At 42.5% G+C, this 20,003-nt stretch overlaps 1 protein-coding gene across 4 annotated transcripts in view; it reads left to right on the top strand.

Moving 5' to 3' along the window:
• The window catches only part of TNC (tenascin C), a 94,454-nt gene that overhangs the window by 8,511 nt on the left and 65,940 nt on the right, over positions 1 to 20,003 (top strand). For 3 of the 4 annotated variants that reach the window (XM_065879281.1, XM_065879283.1, XM_065879284.1), the window contains exon 2: positions 18,276 to 18,869. In XM_065879281.1, the coding sequence (XP_065735353.1) occupies positions 18,413 to 18,869 (457 nt within the window). In that variant the 5' untranslated portion in view covers positions 18,276 to 18,412. Of the gene's footprint in view, positions 1 to 18,275; positions 18,870 to 20,003 lie in introns of those variants that run through there. The other variant, XM_065879282.1, reaches the window with a different exon arrangement.

The raw sequence follows: 20,003 nt of genomic DNA, 5'->3' as shown, positions 1-20,003 counted from the left end.
CCCCATCCACCAGCCTTCCCTTCCAATCTGTCCCTCAATGTTGGGTTGTAGAAATCAACATTCCTAGGCATAAAGTTTTCCAAATGTTTCTCTTTTGGCCATAGGAAGAATTCAAATCCCCAGCCTGGCCCTCAGTTTTCTCCATGATCTGGCCCTGGTCTCCAAACAGACCTTGTAACTTCAGCTCTCATTCATGCTTTCCACACCAACCATTTCATGCTTTTTATGCCCTTCCAAATGCCATTCCTTCCTTCCTAGAATGTCTTTCCCTGTGGTTTCACCTACTCATATCCCTCTTCAGTTCAGGATCTACCTCCTACAGCAGAGTAGATGGCCCTTCATGTCACCCCTTCCCACCCCGTGTGTCTCTCTCTCATCACTTCATCATTCTAGAACTGCCTGTCTGCTCACAGGTCAACTCCTCCTGCCAATAAAGTTTTAAAAAGGAGAATTTGTATCTAGTTTACCTAAAACCAAGTACAACTGGAATAAAACCCATTGTCTTCAACCACAGGCAGGAGTCCTTGCTGTGTCCCAGATTTGGACTTACCCTTCCTCATCAGAGTTTGTTCAGAAAGCCCGGAACTTGACATTGTTTTCACGCTTAGCCCTCTAGGCTCTCAGCTGTTCAGAGTGCTGTCATAACGCGTGACGGGGAAAGGCAGCCCAGCCCTGAGACAGGAAACCATCTCAGGATGCAGACTTCAAGGAATGCCCTTACTTTCAGAGGTGGCCCCTAGGATCAAAGTTTGAACTGCCTGGAATTTTGAAAAACCAGTACCAAGGACAGAGGAGGCCCATCTGGGGAATTTGAGGCCGAGTCACATGAGGCAGCGGAAAATCTGGCAGTTATAACACAGATCTGTCTACAACTAGTGGGAGGAAGGAGAGGGTAAAGGAGGGATGAAGATAAGGGGTTCTCTACCTTGGGGCACGGAGAAATTCACAGCCCGGGAAAAGGATTGCGTAATGGTTAAGAGTATGGCTCTGCCATCAGAAAGCTCTGGGTTTGAGAGCTTGCTATTTGCTCTAAGCCTCATTTTCTTCATCTGTATTAAAGGCAAAATAGTAACACCTACTCCATAAGGCTGTCGGGGTGATTAAATAACATAGTGCGAGCGCATTGCTTCGCACAGAAATGCACTCCATATCAATATTCTACTGTTATTGCTGCTGTTATCGGTTGTTGAAGTAGTTCTTGGCAATAAGACTCCACTAGAGAAGCAGTTCCCAAAAGTGTGTCCTGTGGAACAGCCTTCCCATGAGATGCACCTAAAAAAGTGTTCGGTGGCTAAAAGAGTGGAGAACACTTGATACTGTCCTGTCCTTGGAGATTCATAGCTCATATGTTCGCTCAATATGTAATTCTAAGGGCTAGAGATACAATGGAAAACACGGCATGCAAGGCCCTTTTATTCATGGAGCTTAACGGTGAAAGAGGTAGACAACAAAAAAGGAATCAAACTTAGAATACAATCTCCGGTAGATGCTTGCTAAGTAGAAATCTAAAACGAGGTAAGGGATCGGTCAATGGCTGGTGGTGAGGCAGGTGCTCTTTTAATTAGGATGAGACATGGAGATGACCTTTGAGCAGAGATTTGAATGAAATGAGGAAATGAGCTCGGTAGAGAGTGGTGGGGAGTTAGAATTTTATTCAGAGTGTGATTAGAAGCCAATGGGAGATTTGAGGTAGAAGAATGCATGATCTGATCTGAGAAATCCTACAGCAGTTAGTGTTCAGCTTTGTTTCATCCGGTACCCTCAAACTTATTTGAACACAAACACCCTTGTCCATAGAACATCTCCCTAAGAACGTCTTGGAACATAGTCTGGTAAATTCTGCACTGGAGCACAAGGCTTCATAGATTTTAAAAGGACTGTAAATTTGCTCTCTAGATCTATGGTAAAAAGCCAAGCAAACCATTTGAGCTGAAACGGGCATGCCCAGAGTGGGAAAACCTAGCTCCAGAGGTAGAGACAAGGAGAGCGTCACCCTAATTAGCAGCTCTTTTTGGCTAAGATGATCAGTGAGCACAGCCAGTCTTCAGCAGACTCTGGAACTCCATCTCGGGCCAAATAAAACTTGCCAACATCTGCCTAGAATCTAATAAGCATTTGAAAACAATACACCTTGGCTTAAGCATGCCCCAAGGGGGGAGTGTATGAAACTTGAGGTCCAGCCAGAGGCTCTGGGAGAAAGACAGAGGTCAAATATTTCTGCACTTACACATGGACAGCCACCAGATTGCTGCTGAAGCTCTGGGAAATGGAAGCTGAAGGAGTCTGCTCTCCTTATCAAGAAGTGCTTATTTTAGTTTTCACCTTATATGAACTGCGGGAAGTTGCTTGATGACTCACCCCAGTGTAGTAGTTTAGAGCACGCATTTTAGAGTCACAAATCAGGGTCCAAAAGCTGCCTTTGCCTCTTATGTCAGTCGCAGAACCTCCCTGAGTCTAGATTTAACTTCCAGATAGGCATAATGATACCTGTTGTCATGACAAATGACAAGATAAATGAAAACATGTATAAAAAAGCATCTGGCATAAGGCTTGGCACTAAATAGGTATGCAGTAGGCTTTCAGCAAAATGTTAGTTTCTTTCCTGTCCATTTCAATCTGTATTTGCTTTTATAATAAGGTCATCATTTATTAACTAACTGCTATATTCCAGCAAGTGTCAGCAAACCATGGGGTGGCAGCCTATTTTTGTAAATAAAGTTTTATTGGAACACATCCATGCTCATTCATTTATGTCATGTTTAGGGCTACTTTATCTACTATTGTAGAATTGAATGGTTGTGACAGACCATCCGGCTGCAAAGCCAAACGTATTTACTGTCTGGTCACTTAAGAAAAAGTTTACTGACTCCCACAAGTCAGTGTGTTAAATTTATGTATGTAATTTCCAATCATCACAACCTAGCAAGTTATACTTATATGTATGAAGAGATTGAAGCAGAAATAAAGGTTCATCTAGTAAGTCTTCCTCCAAAAACATGAAGCCAAACTCTATACCTAAAAGAAGCTTAGAAAAATGATAGAAAAGTTATTCATTTGTATGATTCAGCCTCGATTTGCTCCTGACTACCTCTGACTTTTATCACTCTTGGGCTAAATTTCTTGACTTTCCTGTCATATGCTGAACTATATGATCCTGTCTAGAAGGGATTCCCTCCCCAACCCCTGCTTCCTTATTTATTTGTTTGTTTGCTCATGTAAGTCCATTCTTTCAAAACTGAAAGTTGTAATTTCTAGACCCTCTAAAATGCTCTCATGTCTTAACTAATTTCTTGGAAGCCATACATTTATATTTAGCATGAGGCCCAATTTTCCATAAAGGAGAGATTTTTAAGCTCCTCTGTCTGCTACTTCTCACTTTATCTCCCTCTCACTTACTCACTTTCTTTCTCTCCAGGCCAGACTCATGGAGAATAGGCTGTTTCCAGGGGCTTTATAGATTTGCCTGACACATAGATATTGTAGCGCATGTGGCTCCGTGCCTTCCCTTCAAGTTCAAAACTGTAACTAAAATGGTTACGTGAACCCCAACGTCACCTTCCCAAGCGGTCCCATTTTAGGAATCCAATAACTCTCTTTATGTCGGTGATGGTGGATGTCCTGCCGACGTTTATTGCATAAATATTAATTTTTTAAACTGAACAATGAATCTTGTTTCAAAAGATAACTTGGTATAGCAGGAAAAGCATAGGGTTTGGAATTAGACTCGGTTCTTAATTCTGAGTCAAATGATCACTGACTAGGCAACTAATTTAACCTTCCCAAGCCTTCAGTTCTCTTAACAGTAAAATAAAAACAGTGCTTCCTAACCCATAAGGTTGGTGTCAGAGTTAAATGGCATCCCTCAAGTTCCAGGTGCAGGGTACATGTTCAACCATTTGCCTCACTCTTACTTCAAATTGCTAGAGAGGCTCCATCCTGGAGGTTCACACTTATCACAGACCAGTCATAGCTGGGTATACCATTACTCTCATCTAACATATAAGGAAATGAAAGAGGAAAGGGTCTAGGATTTCTTCCAAATCTGTACTTTCCCCATTGTGTGCCATCAAACCTAATCCTGTGACATACTTCAAACACAGAATAATCAAGTAAGTTTGGGAAACACTATAAACTCTCCCTTTCTTGGAGATTTCGGATAAACACAAACATATTAAAGACCCTAGAAAATCCTGAAGTAACGAAAGCTGGGTAATTTGTTTGGTATAAATAACAGTTGGTTCAAAATATCATTTTCCAAATATGTTGAATTAGTAATCTCTTCCCCTTGCATTAATACAACATGTTGTAACTTACACCCTAGGAAAGGCTGCTTAAAGTTACCCAGCTAGGGCTTCCCTGGTGGCGCAGTGGTTGAGAGTCCGCCTGCCGATGCAGGGGACGCGGGTTCGTGCCCCGGTCCGGGAAGATCCCACACGCCGCGGAGCGGCTGGGCCCGTGAGCCATGGCCGCTGAGCCTGCGCATCCGGAGCCTGTGCTCCGCAAAGGGAGAGGCCACGACGGTGAGAGGCCCGCGTACCGCAAAAAAAAAAAAAAAAGTTGCCCAGCTAAATTAAGCCCAAGGCAAGGGTTGAAAATAATCTCTAGTTTTCAAGTTCGTGCGCAGCTTCTCCTGTTCTCTCTGTAAGTCATAAAGGTCTTTCATTGCCGATAGTCATTCCGGACCCTGATGACTGAGTCCTTCTGAAATTCGGCCTTTTAACTCAGTCATGCAAACGACTCCTTGACATCATTAAAGGATGGCAGCTAAGCCGATGGTTAGGAATGGGGCGTCCGATTCCCGAGTCAGTCCACCCGAATTAAATTCCTGCCCCTCCTTTTCAGCTCTGTGACCTTGAGCTGTGCGAGCCTCCGTTTTCTCATTTGTAAACTGAGGGGAAAAAGGTAGTTACCTCAGAGGTCTTGAAGAAGATTCAATAAGATAATCCACGTAAGATACGTAAAGCAGTTCCTCGCGCAGATGGGTTCAATCAATGTTAGTTATTATTGTAGCATTTAAATCGCCCCTTTTTGAGAAAGAAAAAGTAGACATTGAAAGTATGTTTGCCTTGCCTGGGGTCACACACATTAATTACTGGAGTAGTCTTAGCTTTCTCTGAGAGTCTAGTTTCCTGCTTCCAGTCTTAGAGGCATATTTTCATTTCAGGAGTCAACTTTCATCAAAATGTGTCAAACTTTATTGAAGTTGATTCATACAGGCTTTTATAACCGTCAGTGACTCCATCTGGCTCCCTCGGACCCAGGCATCAGTCAAGCCGCATTCCATCCATTTAAATATCAGCACATTGGGTTGGAAAAGATTGCCAAAGCTATCTAGTCTTGCTGTAACCAAACATCTGGCACACATACCAACACTTCTGTACCCACAGCAGACATTGCTAATCCATCACAACACCTTTTGCCTTGAGTCCAAACATGGCCACAGAATCTTTCTCAAAGCAGCTCCAGGGCTTCCCCGGTGGCGCAGTGGCTGACAGTCCGCCTGCCGATGCAGGGAACGCGGGTTCGTGCCCCGGTCCGGGAGGATCCCACATGCCGCGGAGCGGCTGGGCCCGTGAGCCATGGCCGCTGAGCCTGCGCGTCCAGAGCCTGTGCTCCGCAACGGAAAAGGCCACAACAGTGAGAGGCTCGCGTACCGCCAAAAAAAAAAAAAAAAAAGCAGCTCCAGGCAGCCATTAGCAGGTAATTGAAGTTGACACATAAACTGAAACTTGTCATCCCAAACCAACCCAATCTCTTAACCAATACTTGAGTGACCTCTACAATATTATTGTCTATTTTTTAAAAATATGTTCAATGTTGTAGAGCTTCCTGATAGGGGAGAGGAGGAGAAGGAAAAGGAGAGAGGAGGAGAATATATACTAACATCTGGGTAGCACTTATTATTAATATGCCAGGCATTGATAACTCCTTATCACATTCACCGTCTCCAACAAATCTGGAAGGATCTCTATTTTACAGTTTAAAGAAGCCATAGTTCAGAAAAGTTGCAAGACTTTGTCCAAGGCTCCCAGCAGGTAAACAGGATTTGATTTCAGGTCTTCCTGACTCTAAGGACTATTTCTTCTCTCTCCCATCACAGTGCCCCTTCTCTGGTCTTGGGTGGCTGATAACAGCTTCACAAAGGCCACCATGTCATACCGCCTTTTTCAGAAAATCTCTTTTTTTAGGGTTATGAGTCCATCTATAACCTGTCCTTCTTAGATAAATCTCTTTAATTTTTTAATATTGGTTCAAAAGTTCAAGAATCCATGGTCCAATACTTGTGAAAGAGTCAACTAGATTTCTTAAAATTCTGGATGAAGGCCGAAACAGAGGAGGTCATTGTTTCACTGGGAAATGAATTCAAATCTATTTTTGAAACAATTTTCCAGAATTTTACAGGAACCTATATTGTTGCCACTTGGTCAGGCCCACTTTTTTATTTTCTTTTCTGTCTAGGCAAAGAAATAGAAGAGAGAAAGCAAGTGCTCTGCAGAATTTTTATTTCAAAAATTGAAACCAGACCACACCAGGGCAGTTTGTGGTCTGAATGTATCAGTGGATCTAGTCATGTTTCATCTGAGCTTTTCTTAGGTATACCAAACCACAGATATGAACCTCATTATTGTGCTGGGTGGAAATATTTTATAGATTAAGATTTGTGGGCTTAATTTGGTTGGTAATGAAACGTATGTTTGAGGGATGGGAGGGAGGAAACCATGAAGCACCACCGATGCTTAAGCCAAACACTAAAGGAAGAAACACTCGGTACTGCGCGGGGAGCGGGGGTGTTCTTAATATCAGCCACGTGACCTGGGTCTAAAATGAAATCCCAAATTAAGTTCAGCAGAAATAGTGCTGAATCAGCAATGGACCGCGTGTCACTAGAACGAAAGGGACTCTAGAATTGAAGCCATAAACAGCTGCTTATGTTACAGGAGAATCCGAGGCCCCAAGAGTGGATGTGACTTGCCACAGTGGTTGGCAGAACTGTGGCTCATGACTCACCTTATAGCTCTTCAGTCTATGGCATGTTCTACTACATGGCCCCACGAGAGCCCCAAATCTCCAGGAGCTTAAAAATAAGTAATGAACATTCAGGATACAAAAGGAGAAAGAGAGTGACCTAAATTTAACAAACAAAAAACACTACAGTGAAATTGGAAGGATTCCTGACTAACAACCCAGGATGCTTCCCTTGCACTGAAACCAGAGTTTTACACTGACTAACTCACAGGCCTGGTGAAGTCCACCTCCTGCCAAAGGTCCAGCTGGGTATACTGCAGTCAGACACAAAGCTTGTCTCAAAGCAGACAGTACTGGGCTCTCAAGAACTCTTGGGGTGTTGACTAGAATCTCTTAGGAAGGAGTAAGTTCTGTCTCGGCCATTTTTGTAACCCCTGTGCTTATGGCGTCTGGGACATAGTACAAACTCACTGAAGAGTTGAATGAGCAAAAATGAACTCATTCCAGGAGTGCGGCAATGATGAATTCCTTGATACATCTTGCCTTAGAAGAGCTCACAGGAGAGCTAATTACATTAAGGCCATCATGAAAATAAGAGTATTTGCTCATTCATTAATTCCATGAATAATGAGCACCAGCTATATGTAAATTCAAATCAAAAAATATATTTAGCTTTATTTTATTCAAATATAAATATATTGTGCACTTACTATGATCAGGTTAGTGTGCTTGGTGTTGGGTATTAGGAGATGAATGACTCAGATATGGTTCCTGCCCTCGTGGAGCTTACAGTCTACGTACAGTCTAACTATGTGAAGATGAACTGCTTACAGTTTAATGTAAATACAAGATAGAATTTGCTTATTGCTCTAAAAGAGGAAAATATACATACAGGACAAAACCGCCTCAAATCATTTTTAGAATGACATGTGATGAAAATAATGTTAGATCAATACTCAGAGAATTCAGAAGAGGGACAAATTTACCCGAGAAAACTTCCAATATATTATTTTTTTTGAACTGTATGTTGAAGGACAGAGAGATTTGCCTGCCCAGATGGCAAAGGGGCTTTCTGAGGAGACTTCAAGGCATCTGGAACCCTTCCTCAATGATAACTGAGCTTTGACAGCTTCTCCAAGGTGTCTGTCAGCATGCTTCATCTCTAGAGCACTCACAGGATATCTGGCTTCTTAAGGTCCTAATTCCGGGGTACTGACAGTATTCCCTCTTGAGCCAAGTGTTTGGAAGTTATATAGACAGAGCTTGGGTCTGGTCTTGAATCATAACTCCTTTCCTTGGCCCTCCAGCACAAAAGGCTTTATAAGGTGGTAGCTCAGAACACTTACTTTGGACTCTGATAGACCTGCGTTCAAATCCTAACTCCACTACTTAATGGATATCTGAACTTGCACAAGCCACTTAATTATCCCATGCCTCGGTTTCCTCATCTTCAAAATAAGAATAAAGGTACCATCTCATATCACTTTGTAAGAATTTAAAATTGAAGATTCATAATGCTTAGCACAAGCTCTGACAATTAAGCACTGAATGAATGATAGGTAATGATGTCTTCATTACTTTTATTATCCTTGTTATTATTTCAATCTTTCCCTGATCTTCCAAGGCCTCTTCAATCAATATTTGGGGATCCTAAGCACTTCCTCCTCCAGGAAGCCCTCCGTGAACTTCCAAGCTCAGAGTGACACTTCTCTCAGTTCCTTCATTCAGACTAGCACTGCTACTGAACCTTGCTTGTATGTTCTAGTTTCTGAGATTTCTGGAAACAGAGAATAGGTCCTTACTCTGCCTAGTTTTCCCAACATGCAGTACATAGTAAGTAAACAGCAGGTAGCTCTTGAAAGAACCTTAACATTTGTATGCCTGCTGTTGGCTTACAGTGTGCAGGGACACTTAAGTATACCACAAATATTCAATCCACAATACATGGATTTAAAGTCAATTCTATTTTGTGACATTTCTGGGGGAAACTGTAAGCTTTTTGATAATAGAGAACATACTTATCCCCTTCATTTTTGTATCCCTTATGCTTAACTCAGGGCTTGGCATATGGTAGGTATTTAACAAATACGTACTGAAAAGATGCATAGTCGATGATAGATGGATGGATGGATGGATGGTGGCAATTGAAGAAACCCTATAGCACAAAGAAATCTGGACATCTCTTAACACAGATGCTCTCCAAGATCCCATTGCTGATATTTCTTTCTAGGGACCATTACAATGACCACAGACTAAGAATTACTAGAAACCTTTCATACGTACTTATTGTTGAAGGCCTCGCAGTGGTTTCAGGGAAGAGATAAACCTTAATCAAATTCACTTACAAAAAAGGTAGGATATCTGGGTTTTAATATTTGCTTTACCACTAATTAGCCGGTGACCCTCTCTGGGTGTTTCAGTTCAGATATTCTCTTTCGTGTCATGTACTACTTTTACTCAATTCAGTGTGGCTGCCTGAAGTGATATATTCGTAATAACTCTCAGGTTGGGGGCATGGAAGCATGTAGGCGTCAATTAGTAATGTCTGCCATGTACACTGGAAGGATGAGTGTGGGTGCCACAGGCTTGCCACCCCTGGACTCGATCTTCTACAGTTGATTCTAAGCCTGCTCAAGTCTGATGTTGATTCTATAATCCGATGTCTGTCTGTGTCTATCGAAAGTACTGAAAAACTGAGCCAAACATTTCCCGTCAGAAGCAATGTCTTGAAAAACTAAACCACAGGCAGCCTGTTCTGGAGAAAGACCTGGCTGAGCAGCATGGACAACCATCCAGTAGCAGCACTGCCTCTTAGCCAGGGGACTGACCTGCCAGAAAAGAGCTCCACCCTGGGCTCACAGGCTTGCTTTTCTTGCTACTGAATGAGAATATGTAGGCTAGGAGGAAAACCAGGACTATAGACACAGTCTCCTCTTCTAAGGATTTCAGAGCGTCTCTGTCACTTGACAAACTGAAAACACTAAGAATTTTACACTTCTATGGAAAAAGCAACAGTGGGCAGAAGGGGGCTCCCCAAAATTCTCTTAGGAATCCCTCATCCTTCAGAGACTAGCCTTCCATGAACTGCCTTCAAAAGACACAAATCATCACACAATAACAATAAACCAGTTACTAAGACCTCCCTCCTGTTAGGCACTGTCCTAAATATTTCCATGTGTTATCTCACTTGATCTCATTTTTTTCTCACTTACAGTTGAAAGAACTTTATTGTGGGGTTTTTATGAGTGTTGCCATTTTACAGACAAGAAAGCTGAGGCTCAGAGAGGCAATGTTACACATCTAAGGTCAAAGCTTCTAGATGGAGCTCTATGAAGTTGCCCCTATCCAACCATATTTGACCTACGAAAATGGCAATTCCATAGGATTCAAACTAATAGCAAGTGGCAGGACCAGAATCCATAGTATTTGGCTGATTCTAGAGCAGATATTCACAAACATTGCACAGACTCTCCTTGGAGATTTGTCAGTTTTAGCGTCTATCATTCTTCCCTATAAGTATTTGTTTACCTGTCTGTTTCCTTTACTGGACTATGAACTGATTGAGAACAGGAACTACCCATCATTGGTCTCTGAAACACCTCACTACCCCTTGATCTATCCCATAGCCTGGTCTTTTTATATATATATATAAATTTATTTATTTTATTTGCTTTTGGCTGCGTTGGGTCTTCGTTGCTGCGCGCAGGCTTTCTCTAGTTGCGGTGAGCTGGGGCTACTCTTCGTTGCGGTGCACGGGCTTCTCATCGCAGTGGCTTCTCCTGTTGCGGAGCACGGGCTCTAGGTGTGCGGGCTTCAGTAGCTGCAGCACACGGCTCAATAGTTGTGGCTCACGGGCTCTAGAGCACACGCTCAGTAGTTGTGGTGCACGGGCTTAGTTGCTCCGCGGCATGTGGGATCTTCCCGGCCCAGGGCTCGAACCCATGTCCACTGCATTGGCAGGCGGATTCTCAACCACTGCACCACCAGGGAAGCCCCCATAGCCTGGTCTTAACACTCATTCAACTCATCTATTGAATGCAAGAATGAATGCTTTTAAAAATGACTTAATTCCCAGGACTCTGAAATGACTGCTGGCTCTACAAGCGTCTGAACTGGGTGCCAGCTACGCCACCCTACTACCTAAATGGAAAAGTGCTTCTTAGTGCTGGAATTCCAACACCCAACACGCCAACACCCAGGGCTCGGAGGGGCTTTGCTTAGGCAGGCGGTGTTTGCTCAATTCTTTTAAGACACAGGTGGTGCTGGACTCAATCAAGTGTAAGGCTCAGATATCCTCGGAAAAAATCCACACTTCAGGCTGTTTCTTAGCTTCTCTCTCTTCCTGACACATTCCAACAAGGAATTTATGGATGTTGGGAAGGACAAGGGGTGAGGAATTCTACAACCTTTAAGAACGCCCATGTAAGTAACTCCATGCCTAACTGACTGTGCACCATAAAATTCTCTTGCCTGCAGGAAGAAAAATTTAATGTGATCTGTCTCAGGTGTTGCCAAAATGATGTGGAAAGAAATTCATCTGCATTTCTAAACAGTAGGAATCTTCCTTGGCCCCCCAGCCAAGGCTGTTTGACGTAAATGCCTAAGTCAACAAGATAAATATATTCCCTGAGTTACTAAAAGTGAAGTCATAAGTATTCTGAAATATGATTCTAGCCAGTTGGAAATTTTATCTTAATCTAAAAATGAAACTTTATTCTCCAGCTGTGAACCGGGAAACATTCAAAGATTGTTGATTCCTTCATCTAACCAACGGTCTTTGTCCTGTGGTGAAGTGCCTAAAAATAAGCCTGAGTTTGTTTATTCCATGCTGCTTCCAAAAGGTTAGCTATCAAACAGCTCTGCTGGAAGAAAAAAAAAAAAAAAAAGGAAGATTTGATAACAAGCCAAGAGGCACCTCAGAGTATACAACTGTAAACCAAAAAGCTCTTGGGACATGGCTGCCATGACACTGACCTGACCGAGGTTTCCCCATTAAATATTAAATGAATGTTACTTCACAGTAATGTACTGAATAAAAATCTATAATGCCCAAATCTGGAGATATCACCCTACACTGGCCACAACTAATATCAAAGGAACTGAAACAAGAACTAATTTTTATCTTTCATCAGTGATGAAGGCCTAACATTTTAAAAATTTTACTTTCATATTGGAGTATAGTTGATTAACAATGTTGTGTTAGTTTCAGGTGTACAGCAAAGTGAGTTAAACATATACAGGTATCTGTTCTTTTTCAAATTCTTTTCCTGTTTAGGTTGTTACATAATATTGAGCAGAGTTCCCTGTGCTGTACAGTAGGTCCTTGTTGGAAGTCCTAACATTTTAACACCTCCCTCCATCAAAAAAAAAAAAAAAAAAAAAAAGGCTTCAAGACCATTAAAAAGGCTTCAAGACCATTGTTTTATCTTTTCTTTTCTTCCTTTTTTTTATAAAGGGGAGGCAACATAAGTTTGCCAGGTATTTGCAGACCAAAGGACTAAATACAGAAGCCTATGTTTTCCCTAATCTTCTCCACAGATGACACTGAGCAATTAGGCACTTAGCCTTAGAAAGACACAGCAATGCTTCCTGGGCTCAGTACCAGCCCTTCACATTGACCATTCATGCTCTCCTCACTGGCTGTACCAACTCCACGTGCTCTCTCCTTTCCACTCCCCTACACATCTTATACACCCCAGTAGAACCAGGACGTCAGTATTCCGTACGTGTTACCCCACTTTTGCCTACATCAGGCAGCTGCAGAGGGAAGCTGCTGTTATTACTGTCTCCTTCCTCATTCCCCTCCTCACCCACGCATTCCTTGCCTTTCCTCACACTATTGCCTCTTTCTAGACGCCTAATCTAGGTGGGCAGGTGGGTAAGGTGCAAATTCAATCCACCTACTCTGTTGTAACCAACCACGTTTTAGAATCCCACCCATCCTTCAGGCTCATCTCAGGTGCCATCTCTTTCGAGGTGTCTTTCTTCAGCCCCTCAAAAGAATGTAGCCACCCTCCACTTTGAACCTTAAAAGACCCAGGTTAGCCAATCTCTTTTGTTACCTATTACATCATTGTCATAGCCATGACGTAATTCCCTAATTCTCCCATGCCTTCTGGATGCAAACTTTCCTTTCTAATCTACTCTCTATTTGACCAGTGTCGTTATTATTGTTTCTATTATCATTAGCTACCATGTTAAGTACCTACTATGTGCCAGGCACTGTGCTGGTAGCTTAAGATACATCTCATTTTATCCCATCTTCTCATAACTTTATAAAATAAGCACATATATATAGCCATGCAGGAGATGAAGCAAGTGATACTCAGAGGGGGAAGTGAATGGCCACAGGTAGCAGCTACCAAGTGGTAGAGCTGGATTCTAACACAGGTCTATTTCTCTGCAAAGACCAGGCTCTTTCTCCCATACCTAGCCACTTCATGAGACTACTGAAGAAAATGGACTGAGTCCCCTCAAAAAGTCTGCAGCAAAGTAGTACAGAGTCAACAGAAGCAGGAGAGCCATGAGTTAATTTCGACAAACCTACCAGCTCCCAAGAGAAAGGTAAGGCAGGGCAGAACAAGATGTTAGGTGTAGCCAGAGTGGCTCCTGGGCAACCTATCTTTGGTTTTATTTGAGAAGAATCTCATGGAGAACTTGGGGTTCTAAGGTATGCAGAGAGAAAAAGAAAAAAGATTTCATATCCCAAGTGTAGGATGGGGGAAAGGATGATGACCTGGGGCAAGCTCCACATCCCTTCATATCTGAGGAGGACAACAGCCATAAAGACCACTCCTCACTTGTACCTGGATATGTTTGAACATGTAAGGTATGGAAGTTACAGTGTACATAAATATTTGCTTATGTTAACTAAAAAGATGTCATCTTCTCTAGTCTCCTGGCATCTGCAGGTGAGGTACTCACCAATTTTAATTAGATAGGAGACTTAGCAATATCCTACCTTTCTTTTTTAGACTCCCTTTAACCTCTCAGAGCCTCAGTTTCCTCATTTGTACCACGGGCTTAACATAACCAAGCAGACTTCCAAACTTGCACTGCTAAACAGAATTCCCTGCAATGATGGAAATGTTATTTATCCACACTGTCTGAATTATAGCCACTAGCCACATTGCTATTAAGCACTTGAAATGTGAACAGTACAATTGAGGATGGAATTTTTAATTGTATTTAATTTTAATAACCACTTGTAGCTAGTGGCTACCGTATTGAATTTGAATAATGCAGCTCTGGACCAAAGAATTCAAAGTTTTCTTCCTCTTCTTAAACCTTCTCTCTCATGAAGAAATCTTTAAGGTAGTTTTTTTTTTTTCTCCTCCAGATTAATTATGCTTGAAAAGGTAATAGGAATGAAGGCACCTAAAGAGTCACGAACACAATCACAGAGTTAATTTGGCTCCAAAAATTTCTTTTGATAAAAATAGAAAGTAGAGTCTGAGCCACACGTGTATTTTTCTGCACTTAGCATATATGCCAAGGCAGGTTACAGAGCAAGGCAACATGCATGGCCTGGATATAGCCACTTTGTCCTGGATGTGTGACCCCAACAATCTATGTATTGAGCCAATACAAAGGCTGTGTCTCTTCCTGCTGCCCTCCTTTCACCTTTGCAAACATTGACAAACAGATCCTTTAATCTCTCCATAAAAGATAGAAGATAGATAACTAGGTAGATAGAGTGTAGACAGACAGATAGATAGATAGATAGATACAGGTATAGATGTAGACAGGGATATGGACATAGGTATAGGTAGAGATGTAGATAAAGATCAAGATGTAGATACAGATGTAGATGTAGAGATAGGGAAAGAGATAAATATAGAGATATCTCCCAGGACATATTTGCCTGGGAGCTCTGAGACAGAGATTCCTTCACTTCACTGCAGAACTCACCCTTGCTTAGAAAAACAGAACTGCATATGCCAAGGTAGGAGTTTCAAGAGTTGGGGGGAAGAAAATCCTGGAAAAAATACTAATTGAAGTCCATATTTTTACAACAAAAGCTCCCCTTTATTGAGCTCTTGCTGCTGCCAAAGACTGTACCATTCCCACCACACACATTATCTCACGCACTTTCCAAAGTAGTCCTACGAGGACACTCGTAGCATGTTTTATTGTTGAAAATGACTCTGGCCTGTGGTATAGATAGTTTGCCCAAGGGAGAGGAAGTGGTTGAACAATGACTCAAGACAGTTTGTCCACAAACCTGTGCTCTTCAACACTCTTCTATTTACATTCCAGGGCCTTGGAGCTTGCCATATTCTCAAACAAGCCCTTTCTATTGGATAATTCCAATTAGAAACATATTTCTTCTGCGGTGCTGAAATCTGCCTTCTTGTAGCCAACCCTCCTCTCCACCCCTAACATACACACATATTGGTGCTTGTTTTGTCCTTTGAGGCCACGAGGGACAAGCCAGCTCCTGCTTCCCCAGGATTCATAGGAATCATAGGAATCCTGGCTTTCTCAGCTACAGAATAAACATGTACAGGTCCACACTCCTTCCCCCTGCAAGATATTTTCCAGACCTTCCATTAACTGGTCACTTCCTATAAAGATAAGAATCTGCTTGTGCTTTCTAAAGAATCTCTACAGAATAAGTTGCTCATTGTCCGATTTTAAAAGCCCCGCTGTCCGGACATGATCCTTCATGTCTAACCTAAATATCACAAACTGTAATCTAAAGTAATTTTCCCTAGGTCCATCCTCAGAGGAGACATTAACCAGCCAGTTGTCTGCATAAGAATATTTTACATTCTTTTTTTTTTTTTTTTTTAAATTTTACATTCTTAAAGATTACTATTTGCTTTGTATGTTTGCTTCTCTGGTGTAAATATTTCCACTTCTAGTAAATTTATCTTCACAAGGTTTACCCCCTCACCCATCAGTGATTCTGCAGCTCCTCTTTGATCTAGATCCAAGTTGCTGTTGGGTTTAGTACTGGCTTCAATGAAGAGGTCAAGCTTAAGCAAAAGGAGGCTATCGGCCTGGACTCATGCTAGGTTTTGTTCTTCAGAGCATAACGAAATAGCAGCTACTTTTTAATATGTGCCTGTTATGGGCTTGACGCTATGTTGGGTGTTTTCTGTGCAGATCTTTAATTCATAATTCCCTCTGGAAGGATTTTGACCCCATTGTGAAAGTGAGATCATGGTTTAGAGAGGATAAATATCAATAGCTTGCCCAAGTCACAGAGTTAGTGAGTGGCATTTGTACTCAGGTGTGTCTAATTCCAAAGTCTAGACATTTTCCACCACTCTGAAGGTATAATGGGTCTCTCCCAAAGTGAAAAAACATCCACCTGCCCTCAGACCACCATGAGCCAATATGGAAAATCCACAGCCCTCAAGAGTCACATTTCTTTCCTCCAAACAACGCAGCATTTGGCTGTGCCAGTGCACATACAGAGTGAAAAATCCTCACTCAACCCATACTCTGGTCATTATCTCCCTAGATTTGTTGCATTAAAGTCTCAACCAACAATTCTAACAGCCTTTTAGATGGAAATTTAAGTCATTTAACAACACACACAAAAGTGTTGGGTAAAAGTCCAAAAGCATTGCAAACTTGGCCCATGGCCCTTTCTCATAAAAAAAAAAAAAAAAAGAGCTAAGAATTGATGAGAAGAGGGTGAGAAAGAAGGACTTTGTGGAAGGCAAAGAGAGTTAAAACAATTGCAGTAGAATACGCAATCATTAAATATTTGTCCGGTAAACAACTAAGCTAGGCTATGGTAGTTTGAAAGAAGAGAACTTGCCAAGTTCTCCTCTTCATAATAATTTTCATTCAGTGGGCTTGCCTACATCACAGATCCACAGACTCTTATTAGGAAACTAATTTGAATGATAAAGCATACAGATGGCCACCTTCTCACTGTGTCCTCATACGGCCTTTCTGCTGTGCACAAACACACACAGAGTCAGAGAGAGATCTGAGGTCTCTTCCTCTTCTTATAAGGACACCAATACTATCATCATTAGGGCCCCACCCTCATGACCTTCATTTAACCTTGATTACCTCCCTAAGAGTCCTATCTCCAAATATAGTCACACTGAGGGTTAGGACTTCAAGTATGAATTTGGGGGGGAGGGGAAGATATGATTCGGTGTACGACACTCAGTGAGAATAGAATAAGTACTTGTTGGGACTTCCCTGGTGGCGCAGTGGTTAAGAATCCTCCTGCCAATGCAGGGGACACGGGTTCGAGCCCTGGTCCGGGAAGATCCCACATGCTGCAGAGCAACTAAGCCCGAGCGCCACAACTACTGAGCCTGTGCTCTAGAGCCTGCAAGCCACAACTACTGAGCCTGCGTGCCTAGAGCCCACGCTCTGCAACAGGAGAAGCCACTGCAGTGAGAAGCCCGTGCGCCACAAGGAAGAATAGCCCCTGCTCGCCACAACTAGAGAAAAGCCTGCGCGCAGCAACGAAGACCCAACGCAGCCAAAAATAAGTAATTAATTTAAAAAAAAAAAAGAATAAGTACTTGTTGATTGCAGAAGACATCGAGGGCTCATGGACATCTTTCTGAGTCATCTCTTGCCCTGGGTCATAGTTTAGATAACTGGTTCAGGAACATTCTGGCAGGCTCTTCTAAAAACTTGACCTTTTAAGGTTTTAGAAATAAATCGAAAAGAAGAGGAATTGAGGTTCAAAGAGGTAGGATACTATTCCAACAGCCACATAACTAGTTAGATGTTCAGTTACAGTAAAAACTCAGTTTGCTTTCTAAACTCTTTCATTTTCACCTCTGCCTCTCACAGCAGAGGAAAACCAGCAGATGGAGTTAATCTTAGATTGGAGGGTCAGTAATAAGAGGGAGGAGTTACTGGACATCTATGGGACTACGGCCTTCATATCACTCAGCGTGCTCATCCAGTAAATAGCGAAGGGCTTCACGACTATATGAATGATTTCTACTTATTGTTTTCACTTCCATCATTACTTTAACCTTGACATTACGATCCTCACTGTACAGAAGTGAAATAAGACAAATAAAAGTTATATAACTCACCCAAAGGCCCAGAACTAGAGCTGAGATCCAAACCCGCATCTGATCTGTCTTGTCCTTTCTGCTGTCTCCCTATATTTCCGAATATTGAATAGTGAGTGAAGTCATTCCCTCAAGATTGCAAAATTCTTTTAGAGACCATTTTATATCCACACTGCAGTGCACACTGAAGGAATAAAAGGAGACCTTCAAACACAGGAAATATAAATGCACTTGGAATTGCAGATATTCAATGATCAGTAGATACTAACAAGCTTATTGTTTTCCTTTGTTTACTTGTAGAAGAGAATTCCTTCAAGAAGATCAGGAACAACTGATTTGGATTCTACTCTCAGCTTCCAAATCCCCAATTCTGCCTAAGAGTGAGATACCCTAGGACCATAGAACCTCGGGAACCTTCAGCCAAACCCACCTCCACCATGGGGGTCGTGACTCGGCTGTTGGCAGGCATCTTCCTAGCTCTGCTTGCCCTTCCTGCCGAAGGTGGCGTCCTCAAGAAAGTCATCCGGCACAAGCGACAGAGTGGGGTGAATGTCACCCTGCCAGAGGAGAACCAGCCGGTGGTGTTTAATCACGTCTACAACATCAAGCTGCCTGTGGGGTCCCAGTGCTCGGTGGATCTGGAATCAGCCAGTGGGGAGAAAGACTTGGTCCCACTGTCAGAGCCCAGGGAGAGCTTCCAGGAGCACACGGTAGATGGGGAAAACCAGATCGTCTTCACACACCGCATCAACATCCCCCGCCGGGCCTGTGGTTGTGCCGCTGCTCCTGACATCAAGGAGCTTCTGAGCAGACTGGAGGAGCTAGAGAACCTGGTGTCTTCCCTGCGGGAGCAGTGCACCTTGGGAGCAGGCTGCTGCTTCCAGCCTGCCGAAGGTAGGAGCTGGTGACCGGCCCAGCCCCTCACTGTACACGTGAGCAGGCCAGGATCCATCAGTTGTTTTCCAGAGTGGGCTCCCTGGGGAACTAGGCCCACAAGGTGTTCATTCAAAAGAGATTTTATGGACAAATGACTGTGCAGAACGTAATCGTCTCCATTCTGCTCTTGGAGAGTCTTGGTGACAAACGTTTCTCAGAGGAATTTTCAGGCCTCTGAGAATTCCTGCTTTGAAAAACCCTATTTTAGTTTAAGTACGAGTTTCTAAAACTTACTTGACAATGAAATCTATTCATTCTCTACCCTTAAAACCTATGAATTTATTTTGAAATCCCTAACCCAAAGATCATTCTCTGAAAAGTGGTGATGTAGCCCCATCACTTCGTTGTACAAATAGGGAAACTAAGGCCTAGAAGGAAGTTGGGATTCCTCAAGGTCCTGCCGTAAGTGGCCAAGTTAGGACTTAAACTACAGTATTCCACACCCCAGTGTTCTTGCAAAGTTACAATGCTGCCTACGGTGATGCAAAATCTGTGGGAAATAGAAAAAACGTTCCAGTTTAATGGCAGCAACGATGATGATCGCCATATGAATTGAGCCCCTTTATGTACCAGGAATTGTAATTCACCATCTCATTTAATCCTTCCAACAACCCTTTGAGATAAGGTTTAATACCCCCTCTCTACAGATCTAAGAAATGAGACTCAAAAAAGTTAAACAGCTGGCGCAAGATGACTCAAAGAATGATAAGAGATAGGAGCTTTGAAGGTGCCTGTGTGTCTCCACAGCTCATCCTATCCCAGTGATACCCTGTCTCCAGGTGCATCCTTTTTTAAGGAATTGTGTCGCTTTGGAATTTTGCCTTCATCTTCATCCCCTAAAGTTGATAGAGCTACAGGGGCTTCAACAGCTTCAAATCAGAGATGAAAATCTCTATTTCTGCTGCTCATAAAAAATACTAGAAAGTATCTTGGCAGATTATTTCAAGAGTAGCCCTAACTGTTGTAAGTGGAGAGTACTATAGGACATCCTTTGGGTTTCCAAGGCAGAAGCAACAACAACAAAAAAGTTTTCTTTATGCACAAATTACTTTATCTTCCACTTCTGTCAACTCCCTGGCAAAACGCAGGGGG

Source organism: Phocoena phocoena, chromosome 6, assembly GCF_963924675.1.
Source record: "Phocoena phocoena chromosome 6, mPhoPho1.1, whole genome shotgun sequence".
Classification (NCBI taxonomy): domain Eukaryota; kingdom Metazoa; phylum Chordata; class Mammalia; order Artiodactyla; family Phocoenidae; genus Phocoena; species Phocoena phocoena.
This window is presented reverse-complemented; position numbering and strand designations above follow the sequence as displayed.